The 25,298-nt window shown below is 41.8% G+C and overlaps 2 protein-coding genes across 5 annotated transcripts in view; one reads left to right on the forward strand and one right to left on the reverse strand.

The window, feature by feature from the left end:
• Pole2 (DNA polymerase epsilon 2, accessory subunit) overlaps positions 1-6,687 on the reverse strand; it is a 38,370-nt gene extending 31,683 nt beyond the window's left edge. The window contains exons 1-3 of one of the 3 annotated variants that reach the window (XM_042677853.1): positions 6,611-6,687; positions 5,063-5,163; positions 2,203-2,278 (exon numbers count right to left, since the gene is read on the reverse strand). In XM_042677853.1, the coding sequence (XP_042533787.1) occupies positions 2,203-2,278; positions 5,063-5,163; positions 6,611-6,678 (245 nt within the window). In that variant the 5' untranslated portion in view covers positions 6,679-6,687. Of the gene's footprint in view, positions 1-2,202; positions 2,279-5,058; positions 5,164-6,610 lie in introns of those variants that run through there. The other 2 variants (XM_042677855.1, XM_042677854.1) reach the window with 2 other exon arrangements.
• Positions 6,688-9,539: 2,852 nt separating this feature from the next.
• The window catches only part of Klhdc1 (kelch domain containing 1), a 41,787-nt gene continuing 26,028 nt past the window's right edge, over positions 9,540-25,298 (forward strand). For both annotated transcript variants that reach the window (XM_042677848.1, XM_042677849.1), the window contains exons 1-4: positions 9,540-10,217; positions 18,999-19,069; positions 19,577-19,694; positions 21,112-21,230. In XM_042677848.1, coding sequence (XP_042533782.1) covers positions 10,122-10,217; positions 18,999-19,069; positions 19,577-19,694; positions 21,112-21,230 — 404 coding nt within the window. In that variant the 5' untranslated portion in view covers positions 9,540-10,121. The remainder of the gene's footprint in view (positions 10,218-18,998; positions 19,070-19,576; positions 19,695-21,111; positions 21,231-25,298) is intronic.

The following is a 25,298-nucleotide window of genomic DNA, read 5'->3' on the forward strand; positions in this document are numbered from 1 at the left end:
CATTTACAAAACTGAGAACCTCTTTGTTTTATTTATTTTTTGCAATCCTGGGTCTTGAACTCAAGTGTCTTAAGCACTGTCCCTGAGGTTATTTTTGCTCAAGGCAAGTGCTCTACCACTTGAGCCACAGAACCACTTCTAGCTCTTTCTGAGTAGTTTATTGGAGACAGGAGTCTCATGGACTTTCCTGCCCGAGCTGGCTTCAAACCATAATCCTCAGATCCCAGCCTCCTAAGTAGTAGGATTACAGGCATGAGCCACTGACACCTAGCTTGAGAACCTCTCTTACACTATAAAATAATGACATTCTGACAAATAAAGCTGCAAAGCTCTTTGTCCTGATAGAAACACAGGTGACTTTAGGGTTAAAAAAAAAACCTATTTTAGAGTAATAATATTTTTTTGGCCGGTCATAGGGCTTGAACTCTGGGCCTGGGCGCTGTCCCTCAGCCCTTCAGCAAGGCAAGCACTCTACCACTTGAGCCACAGCGCCACTTCTGGTTTTTCTGGTAGTTAGTTGGAGAAAGGAGTCTCATGGACTTTCCTGCCTGGGCTGGCTTTGAACTAGAATCCTCAGATCTCAGCCTCCTGAGTAGCTAGGATTACAGGCATGAGCTACTGGAACCCAGCTAGGGTAATAATTTTTAAACTTCAATTATAATCACTTTGAATTTTTTATTTTTAAATTGTTTATTACTATTCTAAAGGTGATGTACAGAGGGTTACAGTTACATAAGTCAAGTAAAGTAGACATTTCTTTTTGGAAAACATCACCTCTTCCCTTGCATTCTCCCAGTCTTTTGTTTCTTTATTATTTTCTTGGAGTAGAAGGACTTGAATCTTGAACTTAGTACCTGAAATTTGCTAGATAGGTGCTTTTCCACTGAGCCATTTTTTAAAATATGGTCATGGTTTTTCCTTGGACAAGTTTGGGCCACGATCATATTTATTGCCTCCAAAGCTGGAATGACAGGCATATACCATCACACCCAGTTTATTGATTTGAGATGGTGTCTCAAAAGCTTTTTGCCAGGGTGGGAATGTGGTTAGTGGTAGAGTATTTGCCTAGCATGCATGAAGCCCTGGGTTCCATTCCTCAGTACCACATACACAGAAAAAGCCTGAAATGGTGCTGTGGCTCAAGTGGTAGAGTGTTGGTCTCGAGCAAAAAACAACTCAGAGACAGTGCCCAGGCCCTGAGTTCAAGCCCCATGACTGACCAAAACAAAAACAAAAACAACTTTTTGCCAGGGTGAGCTTCAAATTGCTATCCGCCTCAATTTCACCTTCCCAAGTACATTTTAGATTTCTATCAATGGTTTTAGGAGCATGTCATTATAGCTACTATGTTAAAATTAGTTTACAAGATTAAAATTAAAACTACTCAATTTCTTTTTGTTCTTTTAGCAGTTCCAATTAGTTTTGGCTGGAAAAGCATAACTATTGACCAAGGAAACTTTAACTTTACAGTTAAAACTGTTTCTGCTTATTTTTTTAGATACTTTCCTCCAAGGTATATCCCACAAATTTGGAAGTATCATATACAAATAATGAAAGGAAAAAGGAACCCTCAGAGAAATAAGACCCCTTAATTACTATACGAATTCCTAAGCCTAAAAACATGACACAAAGTGAAAAAGTCATAAAGTGAAGATTGTACCCAATTTTGCCATTAACAATTGTACAAGGTTAAGTAACTGAACTTCTCTGGGTTCAGTACTTTCCTAAGAGAAAAATAAATTTACTTCTGATATTCAACTAATTTACAACATAAAGAACATAAAGTCAGATTGGCTGGGTAAACCACCAAACACTTGGTAGCTCACCTTAGGAAAAATAAAATAAATTCTTTAATAAGGAGAGTTAGGTAGCCACCAGTGACTGATGCCTGTAATCCTAGCTTCGCATGAGTCTGAGAGCTGAAGAATTGAAGCCCAGACAGAAAAGTCCGTAACTCTCTGTCCAAAAAAACAGCAAAAAACAGGGCAGAACACCAATGAACAAGGTAAGCATGTACAAGGCTCTGACTTCAAACCCCAGTACCGCCAGCAAAATACACACACACATATATATACACATACATATATACATACATAAAGGTTATAATGCAGCCTGTCACTTAAAAAGAAACAGAAATAAGAATGGCTACAATGTAGAAATGTTGATCACTATTTTCTCCAAAGAAGTATTGTATTCACATACATAGTTTCATCAACTGACTGGCTGCATTCCTGGACTGCAGCTTCTACTACGGATCGTTCAATCATGTTGGATGACACTGAAAAGACAAGTTCGAAGTCAGAACAATAACAAAACACAAGACTTATGTCAAATATCTTCATGTCCATGTTTTGCAATTTAAAAAATCATCTTAATATATAGCTAAATGCCTTTATTTTATAAGCATTTTATAAATACTGTTCAGCCATATAAACTTAGTTAAAAAACATTCTGTAAGCTCCCAATTTCAATAAAGCTATAGTAATAGTATAATCACAACTGCTATGTTTTATTAAGTATTATAGTAACAAGAACAGCTACTAGCTCAGTACTTTACAAGCTTCAATCTACTAGACAGATATTCTATAACACTGATGTTAGCATACTCATAATTAATTAATTAATTAATTTTTGCTAGTCCTGGGGCTTGAACTCAGGGCCTGTCCCTGAGCTTGTTTTGCTCAAGGGTAGCACTCTTACCACTTCAGACACAGTGCCACTTCTAGTTTTTTCTGTTTATGCAGTACTGAGGAATTGCAGTACATGCTAGCAAGCACTCTACCACTCCCAGCCCCATACTCATATTTTAGATGTAGGAGATGTTCAACTTTAGGATGTTCACTAAGAATTACACCAGCAATACAAACTCAGTCCTGATTCTTTTTTTTTTTTTTTTGGTCCAGTTGTGGGGCCTGAACTCTGGGCCTGGGCCTGAGTACTGTCCCTCAGCTCTTCAACTCAAGGCTTTTTTTTTTCTGTGTCAGCACTGAGAATCGAACTCAGGGCATGGGCACTGTGCCTTAGTTTTTTCATTCAAGGCTGGCTTTCTAGAATTGGAGCCACAACTCCACATCTGGCTTTTTGCTAGTTAGCTGGAGATAAGAATCTTTCTTTCTTTTTTTTTTTTGGGTCCCGTCATGGGGCCTGAACTCTGGGCCTGGGCACTGTCCCTCAGCTCTTCAGCTCAAGGCTATCGCTCTACCACTTGAGCAACAGTGCCACTTCCGGCTTTTTTCTTTTTGCTTATGTGGTGCTGAGGAATCGAACCCAGGGCCTCAGGCATGCAAGGCAAGCGCTCTACCACTGAGCCACCTTCCCAGCCCCTGGAGATAAGAATCTTATGGACTTTTCTCCCCAGGCTGGCTTCAAACATTGATTCTCGGAACTCAGTGTCCAGAGAATAGGCATGAGCAGTGCACCAGCATCTGGCAGCATTTGTTCTTTTTTTTTTTGGTTGGTCGTGGGGCTTGAACTCTGGGCCTGGGTGCTGTCCCTGCGTTCTTCAGCTCAAGGCCAGCGCTCTATCACTTGAACCACAGTGCCACTTCCGGTTTTCTAGTAGTTTAATGGAGACTTTCCTGCCTGGGCTGGCTTTGAACCGTGATCCTCAGATGTCAGCCTCCTGCATAGCTAGGATTACAGGCATAAGCCACCGGTGCCCAGCTAGCATTTGTCCTTTGATTGGATCAATTGGAATAAACTGATTTTAAAGAAAAAGTATACCTAAAAATACCTGACTTTAGAAGAGAAAATGAGATATAGTAAGTAACATTTTCTCCTCTACCATGGAACATGTTGGAGATACTAGCATCTATACAACTTGTGAGTGAGCCAAACCCACTTCTACACTTCAGGACACTAGAAACACTGGACTTTCGTTTCCCAAGCTGGGTTCCAGTGACTCATGCCTGTAATCCTAACTACTCCAGAGACTGAGGATCGCAGTTTAAAGCCAGCCCGGGCAGGAAATTCCATGAGACTCTTATCTCCAGTAAGAGTCTTTTCTCCAATAAACCACCAGAAAACCAGAAGTAGCGCTGTGGCTCAAGTGGTAGAGTGATAGCCTTGAGCTGAAGAGCTTAGAGACAGAGCCCAGGCCCAGAGTTCCCCATGACCACCACCAACAACAAAAAAACCTCAGGAAGGTGGGCTCAATTGCTCACACTTGTAATCTAGCTAATCAGGAGACTGAGATCTGAGGGTTGTGGTTTGAAGCCAGACTGGACAGGAAAATCCATGAGACACTTTTTTTTTTGTTTTGTTTTGTTTTGCTAGTCCTGGGACTTGAACTCAGGGCCTAGGCACTGTCCCTGAGCTCCTTTTTGCTCAAGGATAGTGCTCTACCATTTCAGCCCTAATGCCACTTGCGGCTTTTTCTATTTACGTGGCATTGAGGAATCAAACCTGGGGCTTTATGCATGCTAGGCAAGCACTCTACCCCTAAGCCACATTCCCAGTCTGTGACTCTTAACTCCAATTAATTACTAAAAAATCCAGAAGTGGAGCTGTGGCTCAAGTGGTAGAGCACTAGCTTTGAGCATAAAACCTCAGGGGTAGTGCCCAGGCACAGAGAGAGAGAGAAAGAAATAGAAAGACAGAGAGAAAGAGAGGGAAGATAGGGAAAGAGGGGGGTAGAGGGAGAGAGAGAGACAGAGACAAATCCATGCTTATGGTATCAAATGAAGTATACTTAACCAAAAGATACCTGAAAAAGCAAGAAAGGAAGTTTTCCTCAAATCATTTATGAGTACCTAACTCAAATAAGACACAGTATTAAGTGTACAGAGAGAGAAAAGCGATTGGGAACCAGAGCAAATCCAGAGTCAAGTTAGAGAAGGATGGTTGTGATAAGTGCCCAAAAGGCTAGGAAGCTGTAACAACAGGGTCCCTGAAGAATAGTCAGAGGCTACAACTGAACTAATACCTTGGAAAGAAATATTGCCAGGCCTATATCATAACACCAGATCTTAAATATCAAATCCTCAACTTCTATTTAAATCTATAAATCTGAAGATACAAAGCTATACTCACAATTTAAGAGTTATCAGAAAATGCTACTTACAGGGCTGCTTTTCAACTGCATCAATGATCTTTTCCAGAGTGTCTTCAAGCTCTAATTCGTTGACAGACTGAAGAACTTCTGTCAGGTACTTAGTAGCTTCACTAGAAAAAAAAGGGGAAACACAGGGGGTGGAGTCTAATCAAGATACATTGAAAGCATATGTAAAAGTGTCATAATGAGACCTTCCTGTACATGCTAATAAATCTTTTAAAGATAAGACATGTCATTGGTCATTGAAAGCAAATCTTTCTTGTCAAAAAATAGCAAACACTTATCAATCTGGAATTTAAATTAAGATCTACCAATCCCTTCTGTTCAAGTATTACTCACCTTTCCTATACTTTCTGAGCAAAAAAAAAAAAAAAAAGGTCATTCTATCTATCCCTTGTTAACACTTTTTTTTTTTTTTGTGGACTGTGGGGCTTTCAGGGCCTGGGCACTGTCCCTGAGTTCAAGGTTAGAGCTCTAACCACTTAGAGACACAGTGCCATTCTGGTTTTCTGGTGGTTAATTGGAGATAGAGTCTCACAGACTTTTCTGCCTGGGCTGGATTTGAACCATGATCCTCAGATCTCTGCCTCCTAAGCAGCTAGAATTAACAGGCATGAGCCACCAGCACCCACAAATGTTATAAAGAGTCATCCTGTACCAACATTATCTACTGCAATCTCCCTTCATTTTGAAATCAGTAAATATAATTTCTATATATACCTTGAATTTGACACCTCATATTAGCCCTGTAATACGTATAACCTTACATTTACAGCAAAAAAATTGTCAGCCTCCATGTCAGATGCCATATCTGAGTATAATAGAGACTGTGTAACGATTAAACTGACACTGCATTTGCTTGAAGTAAATTCCAGTAATTTCATCACTGTTTTTGGTTATAAAATTAGAAGGAAAAAAAGACTACAAAGAAACCTTAACATTTGAATATAATCACCATATAAACTACATTCATACTTAAAAATAAGCAACCAGTGCTCCAAGGGCTGAAGGTGATAGAGCACGGGCCCAGCAAGCCTGCCACCCTAGGTTCAATGAGTGTGTTGGAGAGGGAGACAATTTTAACAAGAGCAATCTTGTAGCTGTCATTTTGTAGGTCCTAAAAGACATGGATATGTCCAAGAAACCGGACTTTGAGATACTGTAAAGGAAAAGTTCTTAAATGTACATTTTTAAAATATGCTTAAAACCCACCCACTCTGAAATAACTGGTAATCCCCAAATGGGAGGGTCTGCTGCTATACAAACTGGCCGCAACTGGCAGTACGTGTTCCCTCCCCCAAACTCCTCACTTGACAGCTCAGAACCGGCAGAGCTCTGATTCGCGGCGGGCAGAGGCAGAGACCTGCGGGCCGAACGGTGCCCGAGTCGGGGGCTAAAGGGCAGCTACGAGACCCATCGCCGGGCCGGAGAGCCTGGCCCCCAATGGAAGACACTTCAAGATGGCACCTGATCCACTTCTTAGAGGTGTGGGTCTCTGTCATGTAAGGTGAAGCCCCCAATCTGCGCGCGGGAGACAAGCTGTCCAGACCGACTCACCCTCGGAGTAGCAAGCCGCGCAACTTGAAAGCCGAGAGCGCACGGCTCCGCACTCGCTCAGGCGCCATGTTCGCGATTTGGCGCCACGGCGGAGGCCCCGCCTCTTCCTAGAGGAGGCCACGCCCCTGGAGCGGTGGGCGGAGTTTTGTAGGAAACCCTGCGCGGTAATGTCTGTTGCTACGGGTCTACCTCAATCCTGACACTCTGCACCACCTATGCTCCTCCACGGAGGGGATACAGGAGGGGCGAGAGCATCCTTCCCTGGCGTCTGGTTGGGAAGCGCTTCTCTTTCCCCACGTTTATCATTGAGTCATTCAGGGCACACTGCCCTGGGACCTTCCTGCCTTCCCCATAGGCCTTGGAAATAATGTTTCCTGGCTGGAATTTTCGCAACATGTACAACAAGTTGTTATAAATCTCCCTCAGTCTCATCCAAGCAGCATTTTAGTTGGATTTTTCCTCCATACAAGCCTTTTCTGCCCAGGCTGGTCTTGAATTGCCGTCCTCAGATCTCAACCTCCTAAGTAACTAGGATCACTGGCAGCCAGCTATAGTCATAGCAAATTAAATTGTATCGAGGGGTTGCTCACAATTGCCAAATGAGCTGTTGTGATAGTTTTTCGCAATAGATTCATCTTACAAGTGAGGGGCTGGGATGTAGCTCAGTGGCAAAGCGCTTGCCTAGCAAGTGCGACGTCCTGGGTTCGATCCCCAGTACCAAAAAAGAAAAGACAAAAAAATACAGTTAAAAAAAACCCAAACAACAAAAAAAAAAAAAAAACAACCCTTGGGCTGGGAAGGTGGCTCAGTGGTAGAGTACTTGCCTTGCATGCATGAGGCCCTGGGTTCGATTCCTCAGTACCACATAAGCAAAAAGAAAAAAGTCGGAAGTGGCCCTGTGGCTCAAGTGGTAGAGCGTTAGCCTTGAGCTGAAGAGCTGAGGGACAGCGCCCAGGCCGAGTTCAGGCCCCACGACTGGACCCCTCCCCCCAAAAAATGAAAAGACCAATTAAGGAACAAGTGAGAAATGACGAGTGGTATGCTAGATAGGTCTTGAATTGTTATTCAGATTCCAGCAGTTAAAACAGCTGGGTCATTTACATATATATCCCTATACTTAGATACCCACTTCAAGAAATTGCCAAATAGGGCTGGGAAGGTGGCTCAGTGGTAGACCGCTTGCCTTGCATGCCTTAGGCCCTGGGTTCCATTCCTCAGCACCACATAAGCAAAAAGAAAAAAGCCGGAAGTGGCGCTGTGGCTCAAGTGGTAGAGCGCTAGCCTTGAGCTGAAGAGCTGAGGGACAGTGCCCAGGCCCAGAGTTCAGGCCCCACGACCGGACCCAAAACAACAACAACAACAACAACAACAAAGAAATTGCCAAATAGTTTACCATTTTTGCTCAATTAGCAATAAATGAGAATGTTAGGGTTTGAATGTGAAGTGCCCCTTCCCCTCAAAAATGACTCACACATTAAAGGCTTGATTCCCACCTGTTGGTGCTATTTGAGAGAGTCTAGAAATTTCAGCAGGTTAAATGCTAGCTAAAGGAAGTAGGTCTTGGGAAGAGAGTGTCCTTAGGCTCACAGTAATGAAGCTGGCCCATCATGGACTAAAACCTCTGAAACTGAGAGTCTAAATAAATACTTCCTCTCATAATGTGTTTTCTCTGGTATTTTGTCACAGAGATGAAAAGTCAGACTAACACAAGTCTCTGTTTCCATGATAGCTTTTTCTCTTGGTTGTTACTACTAAAAATTCTTCTCATCTTTCTTCCACAAAAATATTCATATTCCCAAGACCTTGTGGTCATCTCACTCTACCTTCTCCTTGGGAAATCTTATCCATCACAGGAGCTCCCACAAAATTGTGATGTCAACATTTTCATTTTCCAGCTAAACTAGTACTGAGCAACATTTTGCAAAAGTATGTATGAGTTACTCCCTGCAATTCAACTTCTTCACCTCCTAAGACTTTTTGTAAGACTACAAACTACCTTATACATGTTTCTTTACAGTGTTATTTGTGATATCAAAAAAACTAGAAATAACTGACATGTCTATCAGGACTAGAATCAATAAATCACAACATAATCAGTGGGATAGTGTGAGGCTGCCTAGAAGATAAGATGATAGGGAATGATGTCTGAGAGCAGGCATCATTGTGTAAGAGCAATAAGTAACCAGTGTTTCTTTTTGTGTGAAAAAAAGGGAAAACATTTGTCTCTGTGTATTTTTTGTATTATAAACAATGAAAAGGGCCGGGTGCTTGTGGCTCATGCCTGTAATCCTAGCTACTCAGAAGGCTGAAATCTGAGGATCACGGTTCAAAGCCAGCTGGGGCAGAAAAGTCCATGAGACTTATCTCCAATTTAATTAATCACCAAAAAAGCCAGAAGTGGTGCCTTGGCTCAAGTGGTAGAGTGCTAGCCTTGAGCAAAAGAAGCTCAAGGACAGTGCCCCAGCCTTGAGTACAAGCCCCATGACCGAAGGGGGAGGGAAGGGGTAAGAGTATGTTGTACTGGGTGCAGCATGAAGAACTCTTGAAAAATCAACAGCCTCTAGTAAGCCTTGAGATACAGGTCCAGCCTAAAACAAATAAGTGGAGCCGGATATGATGAGACACACATGTAATCCAAACATCAAGAATGCTTTGGCAGGAGGATCACCAGATGAAGACCAGCCTGGGCTACAAATGAAGACCTACAAGTTTCTCTGTAACCTGGAAATACTTTTTTAATTAAGTTTTTTTTATTTTGTGAAAATACTGTACAAAGGGGTTACAGTTACATGAGCAAGGCAATGAGTCCATATCCAGCATTGTCGCCTCCTCCTTTGTTTTTCCCCTACTATCCACCCCCACCTAAATTGTAAAGTTCGTTTTTCGACATCGTGTCTTCTACATCTCCTTGGTGCAATGGGTCCACCTGTATCCCTAGTTAAACCATTTGTTTTTTCCCTTGGAAATATGTATTTTTAATAGACAAACAAAAACCTTACACATTGGGTTCATAAATCACAAAGAGGCCATCATAAACTCCCCAAAATGTAGCACAGCTATGGCAAAAGAAAACTCACTGGGCAAACCCAGGTCTTACAACAGAAGGGAGGAAAACTAGTCTAGATTAAGAAAGACGCGGCAAAGTCTTCAAAGTCATGCATGACCCACAGTAACGCTGCTACAAAACCAACTACGGAAACCCTTTCTGGGGAGGGTCCAGGTGAAGGCGGAAGGACACGGCACAGCAGAACACACTCCCGGGGGGAGAGACCCCCGTCCGAGAGCCCGGGGCCTCCGGGAGGCTAGGCCTTCCCGCCCGCGCGCGCACCCGGGCCCGGTCGTCCAACTCCGGGCCGCGTCGGCCAGCCGGCGGCGGACGGCCGGCGTACACGCGCCGGTTGCGCCTTCCCACAATCTGGACCCTTGACGCGTTCCGTTGTGCGTGCCCGAGTCGGGAGCGCGGAGCAGCTGCTCGGCGGGCTGGGGCAGCGGCGCGCCAGCGACGGCGCGGATGGCGGACTCGCAGCTGTTCTGCGTGGCCGAGGAGCGCAGCGGCCACTGCGCCGTGGTGGACGGGAACTTCCTCTACGTGTGGGGGGGCTACGTGGTAAGGGGAAGAGGCGGAACGGGGCGTTCTCGGTCCGCGGGGACGCCGAGCGCCCGCCCACCCCCCGACCCCCCAGCTTCGGCTCCTGAGGTGGGGCACGTCCTGGGCCTGAGGCGCCCGGAACCTCGCGTCTCGGCGTGCCCCCCTCCCCCCCGCCCCGAGTCTGGGGCCTGCGCCCGGAGCCCGGCGTCCCGCGCCCGCCCTCCCAGCCACGCCGGGCTGGACGCCGTGCCGCCGTTGCTTCCGCTGTCAGAGGCCTTCCCCCCCACCCCCACCCCGGCCTGGTCCCCGGATGCTCCCTTCTCCTCCCCCTCCCCCCGTTCCCCCCACCCTCCTCAGGTGGCCAGTTTAACCCCCCCACCCCCGGGCCGTGTCCGGCAGTTCAGTTACCGCGCGATTCCTTGCCCTTAAATACTGGCGCCCACTTAAAAAAAAAAAAAAAAGGCCTCCAAGGACGTGGTCCTGGGTGATTCTGTACATCGTGTTTGCTTTGGTTGTGGTTGTCGTTGCGGTGGTCGGCCACGGTGAGACGCGAAATAAAATGCCGAAGTCACTGGCAGTAGCTAACTAAGCCTTTAGGTATCGTCAGTCGTTTTTCTTCGCTAATGGATAAGGACGATTATGTTTTCCCCTTTCCACCCTCCCCCCCCCCCCTTCAAGTTAGGTTTGTATGAGCAACACTAAACAAGAGAGGAGTATGGTTGAGAGTTCATTACCATGGAGGTTAGAACGCGTGTTTGTTTTGTTCCGGTGATCAGAGGATGGGAGTAAGAGTCGTAAAGCTGGGAAACCATTCAGGAATAGCTGCTAATCCTTTTTAGTCTACAGATTAAGAAAGAAAAAGAAAAAAAAAAGCCCTCTGGAAACTACTGAAAATAGATCCTACATCTTCGGACATACTAATCTATGACAGACCAGTAAGGAGATGGACTCACTGAAATAAAGTACATACTATGTATGCTAGTGATGGTGCAGATCCAAGTGGGATTTTTTTGTTTGTTTGTTTGTGTGTTTCTTCTTAACTTAGTGCAGTATGGGAGAAAAAAAAATCAGAAGTAATCTTTTGAGTGTCTACTGTATCTGGGATGTGCTAGGAATTTTCATGTCCCTAATATTATATAATCCTCAGTCTCACCAGGTAAAGTACCTGAATCTCCATTTGATAAATAAGGACAATGAGAACACCTTCAATGGCTATTTGGCATCAAGCGCAGCAGATTGCGGCACGTGAGATCTCTAAAGGCTGTTTCGTTTTATTTATTTATTTTTACCATTTCCACCACTTATTCATGATAAAATAAATAAATACAACGATGACTGTACGTACAAAAATACTTTTTTTCTTAGCTCTTGAAGATGCAGAGATACCAAACTTCATCCCCCCCCCCAGTCCTGGGGATTGACCTAAGGGCCTGGGCACTGTTCCCGAGCTAGCGCTCAACTACATGAGCCACTTCGGGCTCTCCTGTTCCCGCTTGTGCTCACTCTCTCTCTCTCTCTCTCTCTCTTGCTCTCTCTCTCCCCAACTCTCCCTCTCTCCTTCTCTCCCTCTTCCTCCCTCTCCCCTGTCCCTCTCCTCCCTTCCCCTCCTCTCTCCTCTTTTTCCCTCTCCTTTCTCCTCCTCTCCTCTCTCCTCTCTCCTGTCTTCCTCTCCCTCCTCCCTCTCCCGTCTCCTCTCTTCCCTCCTCTCTCTCTCTCCCTCCTCTCTTCTCTCCTTCTCCTCTCTCCTCTATCTTCCTCTCCCCCCTCTCTCCTCTCTCCTCTGTCCAACCTCTCCTCTTTCTTTTCCTCTCCCTTTCTCTCTCTCCCTCTTTCCCTCTCTCCCCCTCTCCCCTCCCCCACCCTCTCTCCTCTCTCCCCTCTCTACTCTCTCTCCCCTCTCCTCTCTGTCCTCTCCCTCTCCTTCCTCTCCCTTTCTTCCCTCTCTTCTCTCCCTCTCTTCTCTCTCCCTCTCCCCCCTCCCCTTTATCGGAGATAAAAGTCTCACAGACTTTCTTCCTGGCTGCCTTAACTTCCCAAGTACTAGGATCACAGGCATGTGTCACCACACCTAGACTTGATTCTTGATATTCTAAGTTAAGTGAAAAATTACTAAAGTAATAATTTTATAAAATCTCTTATCTATGTAGATTCACTTTATACTCATAATGAAACTCACCCATGTAGTTATTTAGAGCCCATAAGTGAAAGGTTCTAATGTCTTATATCTTGTTTTAATCTTTTATTAAGTAATTGTACAAAAAGGTTACAATTGCATAAGTAAGGGTATGAATATAACACTTCTTGATTAGTGTCGACCCTTCCATTATTCTCTCCAAATTTTCTTCTTCCCATTCCTATCCTCAAGTTACATAGTTCAATTTTTAAAAATGTACATTGGTATGGTGACTGCATTTGCTCACCCTTCCTCCATTTGTTTTAATCTCAAAAAGTGGCTGGACCATTGGTGGCTCATGCCTATAATCCTAGGTATTCAGGAGTCTGAGATATGAGGATCACAGTTCCAAGTCAGCCTAAGCAGGAAAATCCATGAGACTCTATCTACAATTAACCAACAAAAACTCAGAAATAGAACCGTAGCTCAAATGGTAGAGTGCTAACCTTAAGCAAAAAAAACTAGTTTAAGCCCCAGCAAAAAAACTAGTTTAAGCCCCAGTACTGGTATACACACACACATACGCGCACACACACACACACACACACGTTTAATTGATGATTTCCACTTCTTCAGGTGGCAGTTATGGAATTAAAATATTGGAGTGTTCCTAAGAACAGAGATACTATAAGGACCCCCACACACAGGGGAAGGGGTGGGGAGGAACACATTCAGATCCTAAGTCTATTCCTTTTTAACTTTTCAGGATCCATCACCAGTTAAATAACTAAAACAAAAGTGGAAGGAAAATGAGTAGTTACTTGTTAATTCTGGGTACTTGGTTTGAGTCTAGTCAGGGCAGCAAAGATAATGAGAAATCCACCCCCCTCCTTTCACAAACCAAAGCTGGGTACACTGGTGAGTGTTTGCCACTCCAACTTCAATTGGGAAAATTGAAGTCCCAGGCCAAGCATGACAGTTAAGTCTGCAAGAGTCGGTCTGTATGGAGGGCAGGAGAAATAGTGATCTCAGCCACCATGATAGAAAGCCTAAAGTAGGTGAATCACAGCCCAGTGGGGAAGAAGACCCTATCTCAGAAATAACCAGCCTGCCTACTACACAGAAGACTGAGATCTGGATAGGGGGTCATGGAAAGCCAAGACAGGAACATGGAGATGTCCAAAATAACCAGCAAAAAACAGGCTGGAGCTGTGGCTCCAATGACAGAATTCCAGCTTAGCAAATTCAGAGCGCTGTTGCAAACTCTAGTACCACCAACTACCAAAACAAACAAACAAAAAAAAAAAAACACAAAAAACCATGGCATGTGGTGAGAAAATTAGAATCCTTCCAACAATTGTTTTAGAAGTGAAATACCTTCTGAACAGAAAATAAGTAAAATACTCTGGAATCTGGAGATATTTTAGCAGTCAATAGTTAAGAATAATGACCTGATTGCCCAATTGTGATTGTTTGATGACAATTTCCTCTTTAAAATAATGTTAAAATTAACAAACATATATCTTAAAATACCTGTCTAATGTACTTATTTAGTATTTAAAGTACTAATTGTTGAACAAGTTTTGGTGGTTTAGCTTTTGTTTTTTTGGCAGTATGGGGTTTGAAGTCAGGGTTTTGTGCTTGCTTGGCAAGTGTTCTACCACTTGAGCCATGCCCTCAGCTCCTGAACAAATTTTAGAGAACAGTGTGTCTGAAAACATCTCCAGAGGTAAAAGTGATGCCAAAGAAAAATACATAGTAAATTCTAATTGGTATCAGAATATTAGTCTGCTCTTAGTTCTTCTGTATCTTTCCCACAGTGCTGAATTTAATGCAAACTTTAGTCCTACTAGTAGGACCATGTAATGTTATTAAGTAGTTTTTCCAAACTTTAGGGAGTATCTATATGTTTATGGATGGTATGCATTCTCTTACAGTGTTAATTGTGTTTAAAAAAATGATTTGTGTAGCCAGGCACTGGTGGCTTATGCCTGTAATCTTGGCTACTAAAGAAGGTGAGATCTGAGGATAACAGTTCAAAGTGCAGGTAGGAAAGTCTATGAGACCTTATCTCCACTAAACTACAAAAAAAGCCAAAAGTGAAGGGAGCTGTGGCTCAAGTGGTAGAGTGATAGCCTTGAGCAAAAGAAGCTCAGGGATAGCACCCAGGGCCTGAGTTCAAGCCCCAGGACTGACACCAAAAAAATAAGAGGGGTATGTATGCGTGTGCATGGGCATGTGCAAGTACACATGCCCACACACCAGTACTGTGACTTGTACTCAGGGCTTTACACTCTGGACACTTATGACTGGTGTTCTACCACTAGAGTCATACCTCTACTTCCTAAAAACTGATTTTTAAGCATTACAAAATGAGAGGGCAAATGACAAATAGAAAAATATTTACAACATTCATGATAGGGGAAGATTCTACAATAAACAATTTCTCCATGGAAAAATGATTAAGAAATATAACATGAACCAAAGAATCTTGGTTGAAAATAATTTTGTGTGTGTGTGTGTGTGTGTGTGTGTGTGTGTGTGTGTGTGTGTGTGTTGGTACTGGGGCTGTGAACTTGGGGCTTCATGATTTCACTTGGCTTTTCCCTTCATATCTGACTTGCTACCAGTTGAGCCACCAGGGACCAGCTTAACGATGAGTTTTTTCTTCTTCATTTTGTAAATATTAATAAGAATTTTGGAGAAAAAAGTAGGGAAATGAATTATAATTGTGCTGTTAGTGGTAATGCAAACTTTTCGAGGAGAAGGTTAGCAGTGTGTTCAAAAGCTATAAATGTCCTTTTAATTTTTTATTTTTTGTATTATTATAAAGGTGATCTACAGAGGGGTTAGTTTATGTTCTTTTTAAACTAATAGTTTTACTGTGTGACCAAGGTGGTCACATAAGCCATCTAAGACATGTGGATAGTATTTTTTTTTTAAATGCTTGTATACAAACCTGTCACTATTTGTGATATTCATTCCCCACTGAGTGATTTATCTGAGAATTTACTTTCATTCATTGCCTGACTACCTCCTACCAATCTCTACAGAACATAAATTCTACTAAGATAGTTGCTATAGCCTGTGTCTAGAACTGGTTATAGCTCATATTCAGTACCCGAGAAGCACAAGTTTTGCATGTCAAGAACTTTTTCAGCCTCATTTGCACCCAAGTTATACACAAGTAGATTGAACTTACTGGTAAGATTAATTTATGCTAGATCTGGATTCAAGAAAAAAATGTAGCTAAATGCAATGGCTCATGCCTGTAATCCTAGCTACTCATGAGGACTGAAGTTTAAGGAAGCCTGAGACAAAAGTTCCTGAGACATCCCCCGCCCATCTCAACCAATAAGATAGGCTGTGCACTTGTCATCCAAGCTGTGCTGGAGGCTGAGATTGGAAGATAGATTGAGAGGATTTCCACACCAGGTCAGGCAGAAAGTGTTCATATGACCCCACCTCAACAGACAGATCTGGTGTACTGATGTGTACCAGTTCTCTCAGCTATGGTGGGAAGCATGAATAGTAGGATCACAGTTCAGATCAGCCTGAAGAAAAAGCAAGATCCTATTCAAAAAGGCTTTGGCAATAGAGTACATTCCTAGCAAACTGAAGGCTCTGAGCTAAAGTCCTAATGCTGTCAAAAGATGATAATGATGTAAAATTTGGAACTTTCAGAGGATTTTTACCCTGGCAATTATTTTAGAAATTCAGAGTCCCTGGCATAAAAGGCATTGCTACAAGCTGCAGTGTGGTGTTCCCTAGGGACTAAACACATGTAGTTTTAGACCATGCTCTTTCTGTAGGTCAGATACTGAATCTTCAACTTCCTGCTGATTCTGTGAGCTTTTTAATATTCTTTTCTGAAAAATGCATTTATTTAATTTTAAAATGAAGTATATACACCAAAGAATGTATGAAATAAGTATCATTTAGTGGTAAGTATATGTTTACCTGCCAGGCCGAGGAACAGATTACCACCAGTGCTTTCAAAGCGTTCTGCTCTCTCCACCCCTACTCACAGATGACTACTTTCTCGAATGTTCTGTGGTGCTGGGGTTTGAACTCAGGATCTCCTGCTTGCTAGGCTAGTGCCATACCAATGAGCCACACCTGCCGTCCTTCAAATATCTTCTAAATCACTTTTGTCTTTTTCTTTCTTGTCCGAGACCAGGACTAGAACTTGGTATCTGATGCTTTTGCTCATTGGCTAGTTCTCTATCACCTTAGCCACACCTCCAATCCCTGTATCACTTTTTCTTTAGAATTTTATATATATATAACTATATTATTTCATTTGGAATTATAGTATGTTTTCATTTTAGGCCTTAATTACTTTTTTGTGTTTGCAGTTGTTGGGACTTGAACTCAGGCTCTGTCCCTGAGTAGTTTTGCTTAAGGCTAATGCTCTACCACTTGAACTACAGCTCCACCTCCAGCTGTTTTGGTGGTTAATTGGAGATAAGAGTCTCACAGACTTTCCTGTCCTAGCTGACTTCTAACTTTAACCCTCAGGTCTCAGCCTTCTGAGTAGTTAGGATTACAGGTGTCAGTCATTGACACCCAGCTTAATTACTTTCATTTTTAGGTTTATATATTGCTTAATCAGCTGGAGTGCACTTGTATCTGTTAATTTGTGTCCATTCTAATTTATCAGTGCCTATGCTGAATACTTTGTGAACTATAAACAAGTATTTATTAAATATTTGAAAATCACCCTTTAATCCAGCTATGTAACATATATCCTGTACAATATTCTGTTATGTAAATTTACTGTGCCTTATTTATTCATTCCACTATTAGTGAATTTTTTAATGGTCCCTTGTATTGTTTTTGTTTTTGTTTGTGCTGATTCTGGGGCTTCAACTCAAAGCCTGGGTGCTACCCCTGAGCTTTCATGCTCAAGGATGTCACTTTACCACTTGAGTCACAGATCCACTTCTGACTTTTTGGTGGTTAATTAGAAATAAGAGTCTCACAGACTTTCCTGCTAGGGCTGGCTTCTAACTTTAATCCTTAGATCTCAGTCTCCTGAATAGCTAGATTATAGGCATGAGCCACTGGTACCTCGCTATGAGAGTAACCTTTTTTTTTTTTGCCAATCTTGGGGCTTGAATTCAGGGCCCTGAGCACTGTCGCTGAGCTTTGTACTCAAGGCTAGAGCTCTACCACTTGGGACACAACTCCTCTTTCTTTTTTGATATAATAAGAAATAATAAACATTAGTATAACATGCCTCCTATTGTTCTTAACAGTATGTTTATTCTTTTGGACTGATTTGTATGAATTCTTTAAATATATTGTTACATGTATCTAATCTGCCTTCTGTTTGGAGTTCTTACTTTAACATTCCTCATATAAATTATGTTAGAATTTATTTATAATTTTAATTTTTAATTGTTATTATAAAGGTGATGTATGGAGGGCAGAACTTACTAATTTTAATGTAAATTTAGTATTTTCATTAATACTTTGTGTTTTCTGCATCTTATTTAAGAGATCTTTTCTCATGTGGAGATTAAAGAATGTCCAGTATTGTGTTGTAAACAGTTTTTTGTTTTTAATTTTGCCTTCCATGTTTAAATCTTTTTTTAATCTGCTTTTTCCCCCCCTTGATTGTTTGGCTTAAAGTAGAGATGCAGTTTATTCTGTTTTCTATAACTGCTTGCTCTTGTGTCACATGTTACATAGTTCCACTTTTCCCTACTAACCTGCAGAATTCATCTGTCATACATCAGGTTTCCATGGATATATGACCTGTTTCTGGATTTTTTTTTCTTTTTTTTTTTTTGTGTGTGGGGGGGAGGGTTGGTCATGGGCTTGAATTTAGAGCCTGAGAACTGTCTCTGGGCTTTTTTGCTCAAGGCTAGTGCTCTACCACTTTGAGCCACAGTACTACTTCTGGTTTTCTGGTGGCTGACAGACTTTCCTACCCCAGCTGGCTTTGAACCAATATCCTCAGATCTCAGTCTCCTGAGTAGCTGGATTACAGACATGAGCCACCAGCTTTGGGCTTTTAGATTGTTTTATTCTGTTGAACTGATTTGATTATTCTTGTTACACATCACACTATCTAAATTATAATAGGTTTTTAGGGGGATGTTGGGGCAGTGAAATCCCCATCACACTCTATTTTATTCTTGATCTTTGGATTCTAGAATTAAACATTTGACACTATGCCTTATAAATAGAAGGCACTCAAAAAATGTGCTCAGGGCTGGGAAGGTGGCTCAGTGGTAGAGCGCTTGCCTTGCATGCCTTAGGCCCTGGGTTCGATTCCTCAGCACCACATAAGCAAAAAGAAAAAAGCCGGAAGTGGCGCTGTGGCTCAAGTGTTAGAGTGCTAGCCTTGAGCTGAAGAGCTGAGGGACAGCGCCCAGGCCCAGAGTTCAGGCCCCACGACCGGACCCCAAAAAAATTTTTTTTTGCTATAAAATTTGCTATTTTGCTTTTTCCTTTTCTCAAAATCTTTTAAAAAGTTTTATTGCTCTTTTTCTTGAAACTCTTACAGTTGCCATTTCATAGTCTAATCTTTTACTATTTTTCCATTTTTGCTCAGTATTTTATGCTAGAAAAAATCAGAGTCTGTTTTTTGTTTGTAATATTTTAATTGCATTTTATCCTACAGAATTATTACTATGTAATTGATAAATATAATTTTATGTATTGTGTGTTTTTAGTCTATTGAAGACAATGAAGTTTATTTGCCTAATGATGAAATTTGGACCTATGATATTGATAGTGGGTTATGGTAAGTAATTTTATATTTCAGAATATTTTATATTAATAGGTCCATTATAAACATTCTCATTGACTATAGGGAATTTAAGAAAGTACTTGGAACATTTATGAAGTCTCTCTCTGCTTTCATTCTCTGTGACTTTTTTCTATCTTCTTCCCTCTACATTCTCTATTCCTTACCATTCTTCTGATGACCAACACTAAAAATGTTTATTCTAATTCCCATGTGTGAAAATTTTGTTAGTTTTGTTTCTTCAGCAAGCTGCAGGATCTTTACACTAAAGATTCTTAGCGCTTTTACAGTGTTGGCTACAATTACTCTACTTGAGTAAGAGTCTTACTATATAGCTCAGGCTGGACTAGAACTCCCAATTCTTCCACCTGTGCCTCTTAGTGCTCTGATTACAGGGCATCACCATGCTGAATTATAATCACATTGCAATAGAAAGTGACAATATTCACTGAAAAAATACTCAGGGATTTTAAAGGGAATTTTCATTTGCTTTTCTTGCTTCAGGAGAATGCACCTAATGGAAGGGGAACTCCCTACCTCCATGTCAGGAAGCTGTGGTGCTTGCATTCATGGAAAGCTCTATGTTTTTGGAGGCTATGATGACAAAGGATACAGCAATCGAGTAATAAGATTTTCTTTTAATTCAGGAGTGAAGAAAAATGTCATATTTAATGTGTCATCTCATCTCATGGGTTTACAACTAAGTTAAGTTTATAAGATTTTGAAAAGAATAGATGGAAAAATGCAACAGTCTTGTGAATCTTTCCTGTCATGTCTTTCTGCTTCAGAATTAGCACATAATGGACAGATCTTGGTGACTCACACCTAACTATTCAGGAGACTAAGATCTGAGGATTGCTGTTTGAAGCCAGCACGTTCAGGAAAGTCTGTGAAACTCTTATTTCCAATAAACCAGCAAAAAGCTGGAAGTGGCGCTGTGGCTCAAGTGGTAGAGCACTAGCCTTGTGCAAAAAAGCTCAGTGAGAGTGCCCAGGTCCTGAGTTCAAACCCTACGGCCAGCACACACACATACACAAAAAGAATTAATGCATGCTTAGTTTATATCTAATAAGCAAGAGCATGTTAAGAAATTTTCTAGCATAGTCCTAGTTATTCAGAAGGCTGAAAGCTGATGATTATGGTTCAAAGCCAGCCTGGGTTGGAAAACTGTGAGACTCTTACTCTAATTGGCTACCAAAAAGATAGAAATGGAACTGTGGTTCAAGTGGTAGAACACTAGCCATGAACAACAACAACAACAACAAAAATCTCAGGGACAATGCCTAGGCCCTAATTTTAAACCTCAAGACTGACACACATAGAAAAAAGGAAATGATACATTTCCATATGTCTTGTGTGTGTGTGTGTGTGTGTGTGTGTGTGTGTGTGTGTGGCGCGCTCGCATGCATGCGCACGCGCACATGCATATGCGTGAGTGCGCTGCGGTTTGAGCTCATACTCAGCTTTTTCACACATAGCCAGTACTGTACCACTTGAGCCATACCTCTAATTCAGCTTTTTGCTGCTTATTTTGGAGATGGAATCTCTTAGACTCTTCTGCATAGGCTGAATTCAAACTGTGAGCCACCAGGGTCTACCTTCTTTTTTTTTTTTTTAACACATAGTATCATCTTCTTTTATTTTTTATTTTTTTCAAATTCTTTATTGTGATTAAGTGATTACATAATTTCCCAAATTTCACAGTATTATGGGATAGTGATGCTTAGTTAAAGTCACAAACACATTCTAACTTTCATGGGGCAAATTGTCTATCATGGTCTATAACCTTTATGAATTCTATGAGCTTTGTAATACAGTTATTTCTTCCACATTGGGTGATGTGTACATTTCTTTTGTTTTGCATAGCATCAGCTGTTCAGGGTCTACCTGCTAAAACATGTCTCATTTTCATTAATTCTACAATTTAAAATTTCTAATAGGTAATAGTATTTTTTTAAAATCACAGATCATCCTGATAGAGATTTAACTTTCGAATGCCATTTACTTTTCAAACTAATAATGTTCTCATCTTTTATAAGCTTTATTTTGTTAATTTACGAACAAGAGATGGAACCTATGTTTGGGAAAAAATCACCAACTTTGAAGGTCAGCCACCCACACCACGTGATAAGCTTTCCTGCTGGGTATACAAAGACAGGTAATGCTGCAATTGCATTTATAATGTACTCACTGCACTTAGTATGCATGGCCAAAGTAGAGAAAACTAAAATATATGAATTTTTCCAAGATGTAATTATAGAATTTTTTGATGTTAATATAACAGCAATTATTGTGGATTAGAGCGACATGATAAATGCACATAGTAGAAGTAATTGTTTTTGTTTTATTTATTAACATTATTTAGTAAATTTTCTGGAGAGTGAACACAGTTACATGATTCAAAATCAAAGTTATAGACAGATGATAATGGCTTCACAGAGGAGATTGAGACCTGGAGGATCACAATGTGAAGCCAGCCTGGGGAGAAAAGTCTGTAAGACTCCATGTCCAGAATAAGCAGCAAGAAGCTGGGCTGGAGTAGGATTGGTTAAAGTTGAAGAGTACAAGCCAAGCAAGCAAGCGTTTGCTTTTTTGTTGTTATTTTTGTCATACTGGAGATGAAGCATGCACACTAGGCAAGTTTTCTACCATGGAGCTATATTTCCAGCCTTTCTCTTTTTCTGGTGTGTGTGTGTGTGTGTGTGTGTGTGTGTGTGTGTGTGTGTGTGTGTGTGTGTGTGTGTGTGTGTGTGTGTGTGTGTGTGTGTGTGTGTGTGTGTGTGTGTGTGTGTGTGTGTGTGTGTGTGTGTGTGTGTGTGTGTGTGTGTGTGTGTGTGTGTGTGTGTGTGTGTGTGTGTCCAAGTATTGGGGCTTGAACTCAGGGCTTTATTCTTTCACTTGGCTTTTTTGCTCAAGGTTGGTGCTTTACCACTTGAGCCACTCCTCCATTTCCAGTTTTTTTGCTGGTTAATTAGAGATTAGAGTCTCTAGGATTTTACTGCTCAGGCTGATTTAGAATCTTGAACCTCAGATCTTAGCCTCTGAGTAGCTAGGATTGCAGATGTGAGCCACCAGCTCTGGGCACATTTCAAAAAGGAATCAATATTACTAAACATTTGTTAATTTTGTTGGTCTTTACAAAGAACCAATTATTGGTTTTCTTGATTTTTTTCTGGTTTTTTTTTTTTTCTTTTTAGCTTTTTCCAATCTTTTTTTTTTTTTAATCTTTTTTGTTCTTATGCTGTCAGTTTAGTTCTTTCTTCTTTTCCCTTACTATTTTTTTTTTTTTGGTCAGTCATGGGGCTTGAACTCTGGGCCTGAGCACTGTCCCTCAGCTCTTCAGGTCAAGGTGAGTACTCTACCACCTGAGCCACAGCACCACTTCTGATTTTCTGGTGGTTAATTGGAGATAAGAGTCTCAAGGACTTTCCTGCCTGGGCTGGCTTTGAACCTTGATCCTCAGATCTCAGCTTCCTGAGTAGCTAGGATTACAGGCATGAGTCACCAGCATTCCCTTCCTCTTTTTTTAAACCAATATTTATTGTAGCATTATTCACAGTAGCCAAGCTCTGAAATCAGCCTGTGTACCCACCGAGTGATAAATGGATAAAGAAAATACGGCATATTCATACAATTAAGTATTTTCAGCTATAAAAAGAATGAAATCATGTCCTCTGCATAAAAAATGATAGAAGGTCATCTCTTTATTGCTCTGGAGATTGTCATGTTAAAAGATATAATCCAGCCGGGCGCTGGTGGCTCAGGCCTGTAATCCTAGCTACTCTGGAGGCTAAGATCTGAGGATCACGGTTCAAAGCCAGCCCGGGCAGGAAAGACTGTGAGACTCCTATCTCCAATAAACCACCAGAAAACCGGAAGTGGCGCTGTAGCTCAAGTGGTAGAGCGCTGGCCTTGAGCTGAAGAGCTGAAGAGCTGAAGGACAGCACCTAGGCCCAGAGTTCAAGCTCCATGACCAACAAAAAAAAAAAAAAGAGATATAATCCAGACTCAGAAAAACAAATGTTGCATATTTTGTTTCAGATACTCAGATGCCAGCCAGGTGCTGGTAGCTCACACCTGTAATCCTAGCTAATCAGGAAGCTGAGATCTGAGGATCACTGTCCAAAGCCAGCCCAGGCAGGAAAGTCTGTGAGTTGTTTATCTTCAATAAACCATCAGAAAACCAGAAGTGGCTCTGTGGCTCAAGTAGTAGAGCACTAGCCTTGAGCTGAAGAGCTCAGGGCCAGCATTCAAGCCCAGAGTTCAAGCCCCACCACCGACAAAAAAAGCAAAAAAAAACTCAGATGCCAAATCTACATCTGATAGAGGCTTCCATTTGGGGTTCTGGGACAGTCCTTTGTTGAAGACAGAACTTCCCTACACTTCAAATTCAATTTTGAGTACTTAGAACATTTGGCAGCAAGTTTGCTAATCATTGCAGACTTGTTTAAATATATTTATTTAGTGATGGTGACTTTCCTATCCTTGGAGATTTTTTTGATATAGGTCCTTTCAGAGCTGGTCTCAGGAGAGGGCAGATTTTTCTTGGGTAGCCTTGAGGCAGCTTCAAAACTTTACAAGCAGGTAGGGCTGATCATTGGTATGCCACTGGCCTCCTGAACTTGTCCTGAATTGCCCCTCCATGACTTAGATACTGGGATTGACTTTGGCTTTTTTTCGGTGCTAGTCCTGGGGCTTGAACTCAGGGCCTACACACTGTCTCTGAGCTTCTTTTGGTCAAGGCTAGCACTCTACTACTTAAGCCCCAGTACCACTTTAGCTTTTTTGGGAGTTTTAGTGGAGATAAATGTCTCACAGTCTTTACTGTCCAGGCTGGCTTCAAACCTTGATCCTCAGATCTCGGCCTCCTGAATAGCTAGGATTACAGGCATGAGCCATTGATGCCTGGCAAGAGTCAGCTTCTAATAGAAGTTAGCCTTTGGTGCTCACCCTCTACCTCTCCCAGCCTCTACTACTTGCTTCCCAGAGTGCTCTTCTCTTTCTAGTTTCTTTTCTTTTTTTTTTCAGTCGTGGGCCTGAACTCTGGGCCTGGGCACTGTCCCTCAGCTCTTCAGCTCAAGGCTAGCACTCTACCACTTGAGCCACAGCACCACTTCTGGCTTTTTTCTTTTTGCTTATGTGGTGCTGAGGAATGGAACCCAGGGCTTCATGCATGCAAGGCAAGTGCTCTACCACTGAGCCACCTTCCCAGCCCTCTAGTTTCTTTCTTAGATGCAATTTTATTTTTCTTTTGTTGGTCATGGGGCTTGAACTTTGGGCTTGGGTGCTATCCCTGGGCTCTTCAGCTCAAGCTGAGTTCTCTACCACTTGAGCCACAGCGCCACTTCCTCTACTTTCTTTCTTTCTTTCTTTCTTTCTTTCTTTCTTTCTTTCTTTCTTTCTTTCTTTCTTTCTTTCTTTCCTTTCTTTCTTTCTTTCCTTTCTTTCTTTCTTTCTTTCTTTCTTTCTTTCTTTCTTTCTTTCTTTCTTTCTTTCTTTCTTTCTTTCTTTCTTTCTTTTCTTTCTGTCTTTCTTTCTTTCTTTCTTTCTGTTGTGGGGATTGAACTTAGGGCCTGGGTTGTCCCTGAGATCTTTTGCTCAAGGCTAGCACTCTTCTGATTTAAGCCACAGAGCCACTTCCTCTTTCTAGTTTCTAAATGAGTAGTATCATTTAGAAGATTTCCTTCCTCCCTCCCTCCCTCCTCTCCTCTTCCTTCTTTCCTTCCTTCCTTCCTTCCTTCCTTTCTTTCTTCCTTCCTTCCCTTCCTCATTCCTTCCCTTCCTCCCCTCCTCTCGCCCTTCAGAGGTTTCTGTGTTTTGTAACCAATTAGTAGCTTGTTAGGCCACTACAAAGATCATTTTACTGGCCAGTCTCACTTCATGCTTTCTTTGCTTTAGGAGACCTTTTTCAGCCTCACAGCTCCTCCCCTGGCTTTTGGAGGGTAGCCACTCTATATGTTGTAAAGGCTTGGCATACCTCAAAGTGTTCATGTTTATGTGAATTCTAAACTGTAGTACTTGAAAGCTTAGATTGTCCCAAAACTGTTCTCTGCTTCCATCGTTTTTTGTTGTTTTGCTTTGTTTTCAGTCCCCAGTATTGAAGATTTGATCTAGGTTTTCATACATGCTAGGCCAATGGTCTTCTACAAAGCCAGCCCTTGCCTCTAGCTTTTGATGACATCCTGAGCCCTCCCCATGCAAAAGAATTAGGGAGTAGGTTTAAACT

The sequence above is a fragment of the Dipodomys spectabilis genome, unplaced genomic scaffold (assembly GCF_019054845.1).
Source record: "Dipodomys spectabilis isolate Male_0828 unplaced genomic scaffold, ASM1905484v1 ptg000042l, whole genome shotgun sequence".
Taxonomy (NCBI): Eukaryota; Metazoa; Chordata; class Mammalia; order Rodentia; family Heteromyidae; genus Dipodomys; species Dipodomys spectabilis.